At 40.6% G+C, this 13,402-nt stretch overlaps 1 protein-coding gene across 1 annotated transcript in view; it reads right to left on the bottom strand.

Moving 5' to 3' along the window:
• Nucleotides 1–1,651: 1,651 nt before the first annotated feature.
• snta1 (syntrophin, alpha 1) overlaps nucleotides 1,652–13,402 on the bottom strand; it is a 28,161-nt gene continuing 16,410 nt past the window's right edge. The window contains exons 3-8 of the mRNA XM_053445977.1: nucleotides 7,048–7,243; nucleotides 6,591–6,780; nucleotides 5,763–5,893; nucleotides 5,122–5,318; nucleotides 3,559–3,746; nucleotides 1,652–3,178 (exon numbers count right to left, since the gene is read on the bottom strand). Of these exons, the coding sequence (XP_053301952.1) occupies nucleotides 3,086–3,178; nucleotides 3,559–3,746; nucleotides 5,122–5,318; nucleotides 5,763–5,893; nucleotides 6,591–6,780; nucleotides 7,048–7,243 (995 nt within the window). The 3' untranslated portion in view covers nucleotides 1,652–3,085. The remainder of the gene's footprint in view (nucleotides 3,179–3,558; nucleotides 3,747–5,121; nucleotides 5,319–5,762; nucleotides 5,894–6,590; nucleotides 6,781–7,047; nucleotides 7,244–13,402) is intronic.

The raw sequence follows: 13,402 nt of genomic DNA, 5'->3' as shown, positions 1-13,402 counted from the left end.
CAGATTTTCACCTTCAAATCATAATCAGGTTTATCTGATTTGCAGCAAACTGAGAAAATACAGAAGATGATACCTTGATTTGGGGTAGTTATGGACCACATCAGGGTTCTGGTGCATTTCAGCTCATTTATATATTTATATATACGTAATGTTGTTCTCTATGTTCTCAATTGTCAGTGTTTGTGTTTTTTTCCTCATGGGTTGTATGATGCAGTTGATTGCTTCACTGATATGAAACATCAGCACTGCAAGTTGCAGAAATATGTAATGACATTTCTATAATTTTGCTGAGAAAAATAAACAGGCTAAAATTCCATGGATTGTCAAATGAAAGTACATCGGTTCAGTTTCTCTGTATTTTTCACTCTTTCTTCTGACAACATTCTTGTTTATTGTAGAAATTAGATGAAAAACCATAATGCTCAGCTGGTAAAATGTGCCAGTGCCTCTTCCGATCTAGTTTATACTCAATGTTCTTTCTCTTTGTCTGCCCTGATGTTTGTTTTCCTGGCTGCATCACAAAAGCAGCTTTGCAGAGAGGTTTTTTTTTGTTGTATTTTTTATATCCTGGTGCAACATTTTCTCTTGGCCCCCTCCATTACTAACAACATATTTTCTCAGCCTCCTAAGTGCCCTTCCATTTTTGTTAATCAAAATATATTCACACACAATCTCCTCCTCCTCTCCGGCGGATCTGAGAGGCTGATTGGCAATTTCAGCAGCAAAACCACAGTTCAGAGGTTCAGAGGAAGAGACGGACGCAGCCAATCCGAGCGCTCGCTGGCGTTGCCATGGCAACATCGCAACAAGAGGACCGAGAGCGGGCGAGAGGAGGAGGGAAGGGGGAGGGATGGGGAGAGAGGGAGAGGGAGAAGATATGATCAAATGTGAACACTCTATTCTGATTTGAAAGGCTGATATACAGTCTGTTATTACCACAGTCTCCCAGCTTCGATTTGTTGTCCAGGCGCACACATGCAAACACACGTGTGTTTAAAAAGCATATGCACGCACACACACACACACACAGACTCGCACTTCACACAGTGACAAACAGCATCTGCGCCTCACTGATAACACTGCTTCATCGCTGTAAAAGCATATAAGAGGGGACTGTTTGTTTTCTCCTGGTACAATGGGGCGAGCAGCAGGACTAACAGTCTCCATCACACGCTCCCCGCTGACTTAAGCATCTCATCATCAGCTTCACTCGGCCCATTGTACAGATCTGTCCCGACTTAATAAAACTGTCAGGCCACCCGCTGGGACTGTTAAATAAAGACTGCACGAAGGTTAGATCTGCAGTCTGAAGCAGATCTGTGACGACTCGCTAAAGACCACGAGATGTATGACCTGAAAACCTGCTGATGGATGGATAGATGACAGATAGATAGATGATGAATAGATGACTGATAGATAGATGATGGATGGATAGATGATAGATTGATAGATAATCGATATATACATGACTGAGAAAGATAGAAAGATGTTGGTGGAGATATGTGTTCTACTGATCTCCGCTAGTTTACAATTTAATATCTATGCTAAGATAGAGGCAGGATCAAGCAACCAAAGTGTAAATGTGGTGAAAATGCAAAATATCTTCAGTAAAATGTTAAGTTTGCCAATAAAACACGATTGAAATAAACAGTAAAAGTTAACAAAGTTTATTACATGTTTATATACAAACAACCCTGCAAGGCACACCTTTGTTTAAATAAGAATATACAATGCATCTTATTCTGGAGAGCAAACTAGTTTTAGTTTTTAAATATATATTAATACAAGTCTGTTTAGTGTTGGACAGAGAGAGAGAGAGAGAGAGAGAGAAGCCCCCAAAGTCCTGGATAGTCTGTTGACAAAAATAATAAAGGGAAAAAAAAAAGGATCAACCACTTTATGATGTAAACAATTTAACCTCTTTCGTCTGGTATTTAAATAAATATATTACTTTTACGTATGTTGGACATATTGTGTGAGAATCAGTGGTCTCTCATGAACCTGGGATTTAATCTCCAGCCTAAAACACTGGGCTCTGTAGAACTAGTTCCTTCAGGAGCTAAACTCAAAGCGTTTTCCTTACTGAAGTAGTTTGACTGGTTTCTCATCTAATTATAAATGATAATGTGAAAACCAGACACCGAAAATACAAGAGCTCTTATTTTCTACGTCTCATGGGACGGAAATTGTAGAGTCCCACTGTCTAACGCAGAGTTTTAGACTAATATGTGTTTTTCGTGAGGCGAATTACTAATTTATACCTAATGTATTGGTGAAGCTACAACAGTTAGTCCTTTCTCTAGGCTGTTATAAACATGCTTTATAAAAGGGAAAGGAGAGAAACAGAGAGGAATATAAAATAGGAGGTTTTGTTCAGCTGTAATGAAAAATACACAGTATTTGATTTTCCATTGAAAGTTGTCAAAACATAAAACACGTAGCTTATTTCATGAACAATCAGGGTAAAGGCAACTTGAGCATCCACATACACAGCGTGTTGTTTAATTGTTCAGCACAGACTACTGATCGAGCAGCTGCCTTCACAACAAACAACAGTTAGTCAAACATCAATCAGGACATTTGTGAAATAACTTTCTCTGACTTCTCCCGGAGCAACGATCGAAAGATGAAAGCATGTCGGTGATAAAGCTCGGCTGTGACTCATCCAACAAAACTAAACTTAACAATGGGACTGAAAAGAAAAATCTTATGTTTGGGTGTTCAAGCTCAAAAAACATTAAGATGCGAGTTGTTGTAATCACATAGTTTAGCATCACAAAGTGTCGTGACCTATGTGACGGACTCAACAGAAGTCAGATCCCTTCGGTGGCAAAACACTCTCTCGACCTCACAACTACAAATTCAACAAAGGTCCATTAATGCTGCGGTTGTTTCTTCCTCCCACTACAATGACCAGGAGATGCCGGACCAGAGACAATGGTCTTAGAGGCAGAGGAAATCTGAAAAGATGTGATTAGTGAACATCTTTTCCTCGGCCCAGTCCTCTGGTGTGTGTTTTAGTCTACTGGGTTGTGTGTTTTTATTGAAGATCCTATTGTTGATGTTCTGTGAAGGTTGGCCTTTATCATGCCAGGAGGCCGAGTCGCTTGACTTTTGCAGATAGGAAAGAGTGGATGATGAAGACTATGGTCTTAGGGCAACTGTGTAGGTCCAGCTGCTGCAAGAGGAGAAGAGGAGCATGGAACAGAAAAGAGAGAAAAAAGAGATAAAGATAAATAAATACAGATAAAAAAACTTTCAGTATATTTGCAGACTGATAATAAAGTAAATAACCCACAGTTGAATAGATCTGAATCCTGTAAAAATAGATTTTTAAACATCAATACGTTTAAATAGCAAAACCCTTGACCTTGGGAACATGCAGTCCTCATCAGCAGATTGCTTGTTGACCATTTCTATGTCAACTGAGCAGACTCCATTGTCTGTTTCCAGAATAATTCTGACATATTCAATATAACAGATCAAGATTACGATGATAATTTAACAATATCAAAACTTATACACACGAGAAAGGTCCTATAGATAACGGGAACTTACGATCTCTGCCTCTGGGCCTCCGAAGTCCAGGAACATCATCCGAACTCCGTCGTCTGAGGACATCCTCAGGCGCTCGAAGGGCTGCTGGAGCAGAACACTTTTCCTGACACCCATCTCCTCTGTGAATAACGTGAAGCCCTCGTCGATGTGCACTCCCAGGTTGCACTCCTTCCCGTTCCAGCTACAGGCTGCCGTGGGGGAGGGAACACAGGGTGAGCACACAGAGGGGCAATATGCTGATGTGAAAACTCCCAGATGGAGTCGTTCACAGAGAAATCCAGATTTACAGTGCCCATTTATCGTGTCGGTTACAGTTTTGATACAGAGCCCAGCAGTTTTGGCTGTATCCTCTCAATGTCAAACTCTTGTGCAATAAGAGATGTGAAAGATTTGATTTGATCAAATAATACAAAAAGTTCAGAAAAGAGACAAATTCTAAATCTTAGATAAAAGTAAAACCCACTTCTGATACTGAAATTTAACTATTTTACATGATTGACCAACATCTTTAGACCCACCAGCAGATGGCGCTGTATATGTATATTCCAACTGCACTGGATGTGAACTAATGCACGTCATAAAGAAAGATGATTACATTTTCTGAATTAACTACTGTATAAAATGCTGAATCTGGATTATGGGAGTAAAGAGAGTATTTGTGTGCTTTACTCAGAGTAAACATGGGGTCAAAGAACACCCCATATATATATTTATATACTGCAATTGATATAAAACATGTTTATCTCCTTTCTACCTTTTCCCAAAACCGAAAATAAACAAATAAAACCCAAATCTTTTAGAAACATGGTGACAGAAGAAATCTGCAGAGAAAGAAGACATTCAGCAAAACAGTGTCGTCCCTAAATCCTTGTGCACAGAACAATAAATCTTAACTTCTAATTCTGCTTGGTGAGAGATATTGAAATGTTTGTCGGCTTAATGGTGGCAAAGAGCCTGAGCATTTTTTGTTTGGATGAAAACAATTTGAGGTTTATTCATAGATAAGACTGAAGAGTTTGTGCTATAGATGAAGGAATAATCTAATCCAAGGAAATGTGTTAATCCCGGCATTTTATACTGCTTTACTCTGGAAAACAAATGTTTCAGGGCCAGTAAACATTGCCAACTAAAGAAACAATAGACCTGTCAATCAAGTTGACAGTGGAAGCAGATTCCAGTCTGCATGTCGACAAAGGGACTATTCTCTATTCAGACACAAAAAATGTTTTTAGCAAATATTCTGTTTTGTAGGAATTATTCATAGAATTGAAAAGAAACAATGTTCTGCTAACACAACATTCATTTGGTTAAAATGCACAACTGGCAGGTATTTCACAGATTTTTCAGTTATGACAGATTCATATTTTTTAGAACAGTGTTATTTACACTACCTGTACCGGTACCTGAGTCTGACCTTTAACTTAGAGTTGGCCAATGAAATGACAACTGCAGCATTGGCATCTCAACAGAATCCTGTCTTTTGTACTATAACTATAAATATTTAACATGTAGGTGTAGGAGCTGAGACACCAGCTCAGACAGAGAACTGGAAGTCTTCCGTACCCGTGGTGACCTCCTTGATGAGCTCAGCAGCATTGTGGCTGCCCTCCACCAGCAGATGAGTCCACGTGGACAGGTCCTTGGCAGAATCCACTCTGAACACATGGGTCTCCACGCCTTGCTTGGTGCCCGAGCGCAGGCCAAAAGACAGCTCAGAGTCCAGGAGAGGAGAACTTTTTCCTGGACCCGAATGGACCAGTCTGAAGGAGAACACGATAAAAATGAGGGGACTTAGATTTATAGTTAACAATGGAGCCAGAAAAGCTGATGAAAGATCATGCATGCTGGTGTGTTACAGAGAGAAAGGGTTGCAGACGGGAAAAGTGGAATGTTAAGTCCTCAGGAGAGAAAGCAGGGAGGGGAATACCATGACTCATAGGTTCTGCTCCCACTAATGTCTTCCAAATGAATGTGACGATATGTGGTGAGATGTCCAGCAAGCTGGTTATGGAAAGAGTAAATATGTGTTCTTTGGCTAGTTCAAAATAACTCATGGGAAGGATCTGTTGAATCTATGCCGGGCTGCTCTGGGTGGAGGACAGATCCACTGAGTTTATGACCATGCCAGTTCTGTGTTGTGGGCCTATCTGTACTGTACATGGTGTATGTGTGTAGTGTACAAGAAGACATTCGTGCATGTGGACCTGGTAGTGATGAGCGGGTGACTCTTGGAGGGGTTGTTGAAGCTGTCTATGGTTTCAGGCAAGGTGGGATACAGGAGCAGGTCTTTGTCTGTCAACACAGCCATAACTGGTCTCTCCGGACCCTGAGTCACCTGCATCGTGGACAGACAGAACAAAACTGAACAAACTCATCTGCGTCAACAAAGCAGGAAGCAGGGTGTTGTTTCTAACTCTCTCTGTATGTGTGTGTGTGTGTGTGTGTTTATGTGTGTGAGTGTGCGTTTGTATGTACATATTAACTAAAAAAGCAGTGGATGGATTTTCACCAATCTTGGTGGGAATTGGTCCGAGGTTGGGCTCAAACACACACTGCGCTCTTACAGGAGCAGGGCTGGTGTTAAGACGAGGTCTGGCTGCCTGCTGAGAACTGTAATCTTGTCTCGTTAACGTGCACAGCTAAATCAGTATTTACTGACTTAATGCTCAATTCAGTCTGGAGCAGAGGATGGTTAAAAGCTCCACGTGCTTCCTATGGACAGTCTGACTGTATAAACAACACATCATCCCTCCAATGCTTTTCTACGATTATTTTTAATAGCACATTTATGACATTCAATAAGTGCCGGTGGGAATCAGCAGGGCCCATTCAGGAAAAACAAGGTTGTAAACTGAAACCTGAACCAGGCTTGAATCAAGAGCATGTAACATATTGAACAAATCACTACAGGATACAAACAAAATACTAACAAACATGATTTTATTAGCAAAGAAACAAAAAGCTGAATCCTAAACATAACATCAGACACTGTTTTGAAGAACAAAACCATGCACGGCTGTATTCTTGCATACCTGCTCTGCGATCCAGCCCAGATGTTTAACCTCCATGCCAGGCTGCATGCTCTTCATCTCCTCCTTCACTCGCGGTAAAAGGTTGGCAGCGCCTGCCTGGATCCCATTGTACCAGGACTGGGCCATGGCGGGGTCCTTCGCCCGCAGGAACACAGAGTTCTTTCTGTTGGATGAAATCACCTCGAAATACCTGGCAGATGAGATGAGAGGATTAGAGAGAGCAAGAGAGAGAGAGAGATCAGGGAGACAAAATGGAGGTGGGAAAAAGGGCAGTTAGAGAAATAAAAGACACATGGCAAAGAGAGAAAAGCTTGGGGGTGAAGAGGAAGTGTCAGATATTCACAAAGAGAATATCTGAGTAATATGTTCTGAAGAACTAAAAGTGCCTTTGACAATATTCTCTCCAAAACCATTTTGTTATTTTTCAGATTCACACAGGAATCATCACATGTAGTACCTGTTTTCTGTGTCTGGGGGGCACTGTTTCCGAGACACCTGACACATCTTCAGCGGGATGCTGCGGGGCTCCTTCACCTCAGCAGGGAAGATATCAGTGCCCCTCTGAGGTGTTGAGGGGGGAGAGTCCCAGGGGTGGCCAGGCCCAGGAGAACCCGAGCTTTTAAAGAAGGCCGACATCTCCTTGATGTACTTCACTGTAGCAGAGTGAGAATTAGATAAGGAGAAAAGGGAGAAGAGAAGATAGAGGGAGAGAAAAGGAATTTTGGGATATTAATATGGAGCCTCTGGCTTCAGAGATGAGTTGAAAACTGTAGCAGCACTTTCAGAATGGCTTCAAAAAACTTGCAGGAAAATCCATCTGGAAACGATTCACTTCTACTCAGAAGCTATTATACAAAACGTATCATTCTCAGTTATGACGAAAAGACATAACCTTATATGGCGACTATTTCTAGGTGTTTTACATATTCTATTCTGATGAAGAGGTAAACGAACACATAGTATAATTTACCAAATTAAAAATCACTTGGACATTCTTGTTATTTCGGGAACCTTTGCTTTACTTTAGAGAATGTGCCACGGCTTGACATCCACTAAAACACCTTGAAGTGTCACAACTTGTATTTGTAAACTTTTATTTTCTCCCAAAACAAATAGAGAGGAACAATTTAGTTTTTAACATGCTTTTATTCTATCAAACAGGAACAAACATACTGTCTTTAAACAACACAGCGTTTCCAGCAGTGTCCGCTGTCCTCATGGCAGCTCAGTCTTTCCACGAGGGTCTGATGTGTCTCTCCTATGTTTCCTCTCTGTTGCTCTATCTCCCTTTTAAACCTGAGGACCGATCAGCTAACAGCCATTAGCTGCCCTGATTACTCCCCTGGTACACGTGGAGGTTCTCTCTGAGCCACGCCCCCAGTATTCTAAATAATATAAATATTATATTCAGAAATCTTAGTCTCAATTTTAAGTTTTAAAAGTGTTTTATCCTGTGTTTTCTTGATTTCAGTTGTCAAATTCCCTCCAATAATGGCCATTGGCATAGTGGTTGTGCATTGTCATCCTGCAAAGTGAGTTCTTGAAATATTCAAAAAATGTACAGATAAATTTAAGTTAGTTTCAGTCCTAGATCATTTCATAGCTAAACATTTTATATGATCTTGATATTTACAGAATTGCTGCCTCTTAAGTTTGAGACTTCATGCTGTTGCGGCTCATTATTTTAAATTAGACACTCGATGGGTGTTTATTCGAAATTGGCATCTACATCGATTTAACATCGATGTAGAGGCCAGGGGAGAGAGAAGGTCAATAAAGGTCCCTGAAGTGATTCAAACCCGTGAAGCTGCGGCACATGGTCAGCATTTTCAACCTCCAAGACATGGGTCCCCCCATAATTACACAATGTCTGTGGGCTATAATCCAGTCTTACTGAAGGTATGCACAATTAATCATGATTACAGCCACAGACAGACATGCATAGAACATGCACACAGAAACACATGGTCTCAGCTCAAGTCCAGCAGGCTGTGGTATGGGTTTGGCTTAGCCACTACTGGAGTAAAAATAGCGCAGAGGACATGGCAAGGCATGAGGCTGAAGGCTCACGGCAGAGCTCTGGTTTCACTGGGGAAGTGTGAAGTGCTCGTCTTGCACTGTACAATGTAGCCAGAGGGAACGCAAGAGAGTCTCTGACAGGACAAAAGGAGCGAGAGACGAGGCTGCCAACTACAGCCTCAGTCTGTCAGATGGTTTGTTAAAATATTATGTTGAGAGGCGGCAGAGTGACTCGTCGATTAAAGAGTCAGACATCATGGACGTGTCCGTCTGCAGTGTCTTTGAGAAGGACCCCTAACACAGCTTCTCAATCCCTGTAAAGCTGCTTCTTGACACTTAATCTGTCACACTGCTAGTTCAAGTAAGGGCGTTTAGTATCAGGCATACATAAGTCTCTGGTCTGGAATGGTTTCATGGCGACTCGGTTGAAAAGGATATGTCTGATACAGATTCAATGTTCACGCGATTTATATCTAGCACATGATAATATGCCTCGCAGGATGCTAGGTTGTTCGTTTGTCATCTCATCCTCAGAATGGAAGGACAACTGTTTTCCTATTTCAGTGTGTGAACACGTCATCTCCAGCCCCTCTTCCCCATTTAGCTTCCAAAAGTCTCTATTCAGACAAATTGCTTCTAATGACAAGACAACTATGTTCAATCACAACACCGATGTTCAAAGTGTTGCAGAAAATGTTATGTGTTGTTAAATTAGTTTTCCTTTGCCAGCATGATTCCAACATTTACAACTGGAAGAGCAGTTAGGGAGGTCAGTGCATTAATCCGTCTGTGCTCCCATCCATCCACCCATTCATCCATTTTGTCCCCATTGGATCCAGAGCTTTTTAAATGCTTTCCTCACATAATCACACTTTCTCTATCTGTATAATGTACCAGTGATGTTTCCTGGGACATTTTTACAACACAAACAAAGTGGGTTAAATACAAAAATTGTCTAACAAAAACACATGCAAATACACACACAGGAGCCTACAAAGTGCTGTGTATTAAAATATATGTGTGTGTGGGCAGTGGTATGGTTCTGACTTTGTGTCTGCGATACAGAGAATGAAAAACTGGCAGTGGAATTTGCTCAGATGTGTACTCTTCTTTTAGGATTTCTTGTTTCTGATTTAAATTTGAGTTTTGCCAATATCAGACTGGCATTTACCGTTTGTGGTTGCCAATGCTCATGACTCTCGTCCCCATGCTAAGTAGTAATTTGTGTGCACAAAAATGTTTTCTGTTTGTAGTATGGACTTAATCTTGAATGCAAGTGCTTCTTTTACACTATCCAACACAAACCAGCTCAACCAACAAAGAGAAAAGGGGCATATGTACACAAAAAACAAACTCACTGGGAAAACACATCCAACAGTGAGACAGTTATGTATATTAGCTACACTTTGAAGTGGCTGTCAACTTGAATGTGTAATGTTTCATGGAAATTTGCTTCTGTCCATTTGTTCATGTGCCAACCAGCTGATGTTTGTAACATGAGGTGGCCAACTGCTTTCTTGTTGCTGGACTAAGGCCATGCTGAGTTGATGCGGTCCATCTCAATATGGTATGCGAGGCCACCAGACTCAATGGAGTTGGAATTCCCTCAATTATTATTTCATATGGAAGCCATTACAGAAGACTTCCTGAACCCCACACTGAATATGAACAAACGGCAGAATTTCAACAAAAAGAAAAGGCCATGTGTGGGTGGCAGAACAGTGCAGCCAGATGGGAAAACTAGTGCTACACTTTGAAGAATAAAATCTTCAAGAACTTCAAGATGTCAGAGCAGGGGCATGACTGTAGGTACTAAAATCATATTATGTAAGACAGGGTTACTGTCTGTGATTCATGCTGCACAAACTGCAGAACCGGCTGGGAGAAAACACTAATTATTGCAGGTATAAGGAGATATTTACTTTTGTATAGAGGCTTAACTATTTTCCGAGAAATGTAATGTGGAAATTATCATATTTGTGTTTCCCAGATTAGAAATTTCTGGCATTAGCTGTGGCCCCACAGACCAAATCAGACGAGATAGCTTTCAAAACAGAGCGCTGAATGAAAAGAAGAGGAGAAGAGCAGGATGGAAAATTAGAAAGGGGTGCTGAGCGAGGAATGAGCCACAGAAGTAAAAAGAAGATTGAGAGTAAGAAGAATAAGAAAGTGTGAGACAGGCAATACAGAGAGACTAAACATGCAGCTAAGCTGAGCCAGATATGTTGCCATGAGTACCAGTGGTGGCACATTCAATACCGAGCTAAAATTAGCCGAGATGGCACTGTTATTACTTTAGCTTATCTGGCAGCCAGTGAAACTACTTTTGTACCGTGTGTAAATGTGTGCACATGCATGTGTGTATGAAAAGTTTAGTTTTTTCATCTGCAGAATCCAGCGCTAAGCTTTGCCTGCTAAAGTCTTTACATTGAACCCCATGAATCCTGACCTCTCTTTACCAGACAATTCAGTTTTGACACCGTTAATTTTAACTATGGCTTGATTAGAAGCTTTTTCTTCTCTTTACCAGATTCTTACAAAGTCCCAACTGCTATGGCACAAGTTTAAATCTCCATCAATACTTGCCAATATGCTGATTAACTGACTAACTAGCTTTTTGATAGAATAAATGAAGTTTAAGCAGCTGTCCTTGTAGGACATGCACTTACATCCACACATTGTGGACAGCATAACCTTAACCTAACCTCACATCTTTACCGTTATGTTTTGCCCCCATTTTCCCCAATGAGCTCTACTGGTCCTGACGAAGTTAATGTTTTTCTGGAAAATGTCCTAGAAAAGCTAACACACACACAAGCACTGTAGAAACAATTCTAAAAAGCTTTGAACCATCAGGTGTCCACTTATAAAAGCAGCAGGTGGATGGCAGTCATTAAAATGCCTCTTGACTTGTGGTGGAAAAGTGGCATTGACTTGTCAGGGACTAAACTAATGCTAGACACAGCCCCTCCTCCCCCTGGCACTGGTTACCGTGGGAGCAGCTGGAATGTCATTGGCCAGTCAGCGACCTCAGAAGCATGCAGTTGGCTCTGTAAACCATGTCAGGAGAAGAATGTCCCCATGTTACACCGCCAACGAGGGAACGATGTCTTGGGCCAAAACAATGTCATAAATAACGCCTCAAATTACGGGGAACAATTACTGCTTCTATTCAATGCGTTGAGGTCTATAAATGTAAAGGGAGAAAGGCATTAATGGACCAACTTAATGCGTCTGCCAATCAGATCTGATGATGTAGGAAGGGGGGACTTGCTTTGGAGTAGCTGGGATGTGTATTGTGCATTAGAGGATGCAACAACATCAGACATGTTGCTTCTATTTTATAGATTTAGAAAACAAAGCTAAGCATTCGAACAGGAACACATATGTTTGCTGATATGTGACAGAAATTGCAATAACATGGGTTTTCATATAGCACAAATAAGTTTACTTTTAAACTGTAAAAGGCTCTGCTCAGTACAAATTGAATAAGGACATGTTGAAAACTTAGAGTCAATCCAAATAGCTGTACACAACAATAATATACCAACATCAAGAAACCATATAGCAGCATCAGCATTCATTAGGAGTCATGTTTATGGATCCATGTAGCTGTTCTTTGGTCTCCAACAAACCTTGAGAACAAATTTGGCTTTTTAGCTGTTAGATGAGACACTTCACTCACCAGCTTGTTTTAGCGTTGTCTTTCTTCGGTTTGTTAATTATGCAAGAAGTGTACATTGGAAAGCTTGAAAAAGATAAGAGTGAAAATCGAAATAGTGAAGTTGTCAAACATAAATAAGAGGCTAAGAGCTTTGGAAACATTCCCAAGATTTGTCACTACTGCTTTAAAGTTATGCACAAATAATTTCGGCAGTGGTTTATTTTTTGATATACTGATTATAGAATATCAAGGGAGTATTTTAAAAACATTGATTTAATCCTTAAAAATTAAGACTTAAGTGGTGTTTGTGATTGTTTTGATGTTTGTGTGGACTGCACACATACAAATGAAAAAGTGCACGTGCGTGCTTCTTTTTATTTATCTCTTTCAAGTACAGATAATAAATGCTTGCTACGTGTCCTCAGTGTTGTGCTGATTAACGTCTGTCTCTTCCTGGCAGGATCATTGGAAGATTTCTCCTGTTCAGAATGATTTAGATAAGTTCATAGCTCCTATAGCCCAACTCATTAAAGTCATGGATAGATGCCAACCTCACAGGGGGTGGATGTAAGGTATGGTAAGAGAGAGGCAGAGAGGGAGAGTGGGCAGAGCAGCCTGAATCAGATTTAAACAAATTCACACACTGCCAAAGTACAGATTTGATTACCTTGCATAGTGTGTCAGGACAGTTAATTATCCTAATTCAACAAAGTGAAAGTGAAGAAAACTTGGAACAGGATCTGGCAGAAGACAAAAACAGAGGGAAGAGAAGGCTCGGCTGCACACATTCCCACTTCACTTTCAATCTTCTCTTTTATAACTTTCTACCTGGAGATCTGTTTCCTGTCTGAGGCGCAAAGTAACTCATTGTCCCAGTAATAGGTTTGTATATGTTGGCACACTGTGATTCAAAGTGGTAACGTGCTGTGTGACCAATGATTCTAATTTACAATTCATTTTCATTTGATGAATTGAAATGATGTAAACGTCTGCTTCTCGATTTTTAAACAGTAATATTGTAACGTTAAATTTCATTTCATTTTCATCTATTTATGGTTTTTGTGCATACATGTATTTATACCGTGTGTATAAACCAATTTAATCCTGATAATGGCTGCACAGACAGCCT

The sequence above is a fragment of the Pleuronectes platessa genome, chromosome 2 (assembly GCF_947347685.1).
Source record: "Pleuronectes platessa chromosome 2, fPlePla1.1, whole genome shotgun sequence".
Taxonomy (NCBI): domain Eukaryota; kingdom Metazoa; phylum Chordata; class Actinopteri; order Pleuronectiformes; family Pleuronectidae; genus Pleuronectes; species Pleuronectes platessa.
Note: the sequence above shows the minus strand (reverse complement) of the source record. Positions and strands in the feature narration are given on the sequence as shown.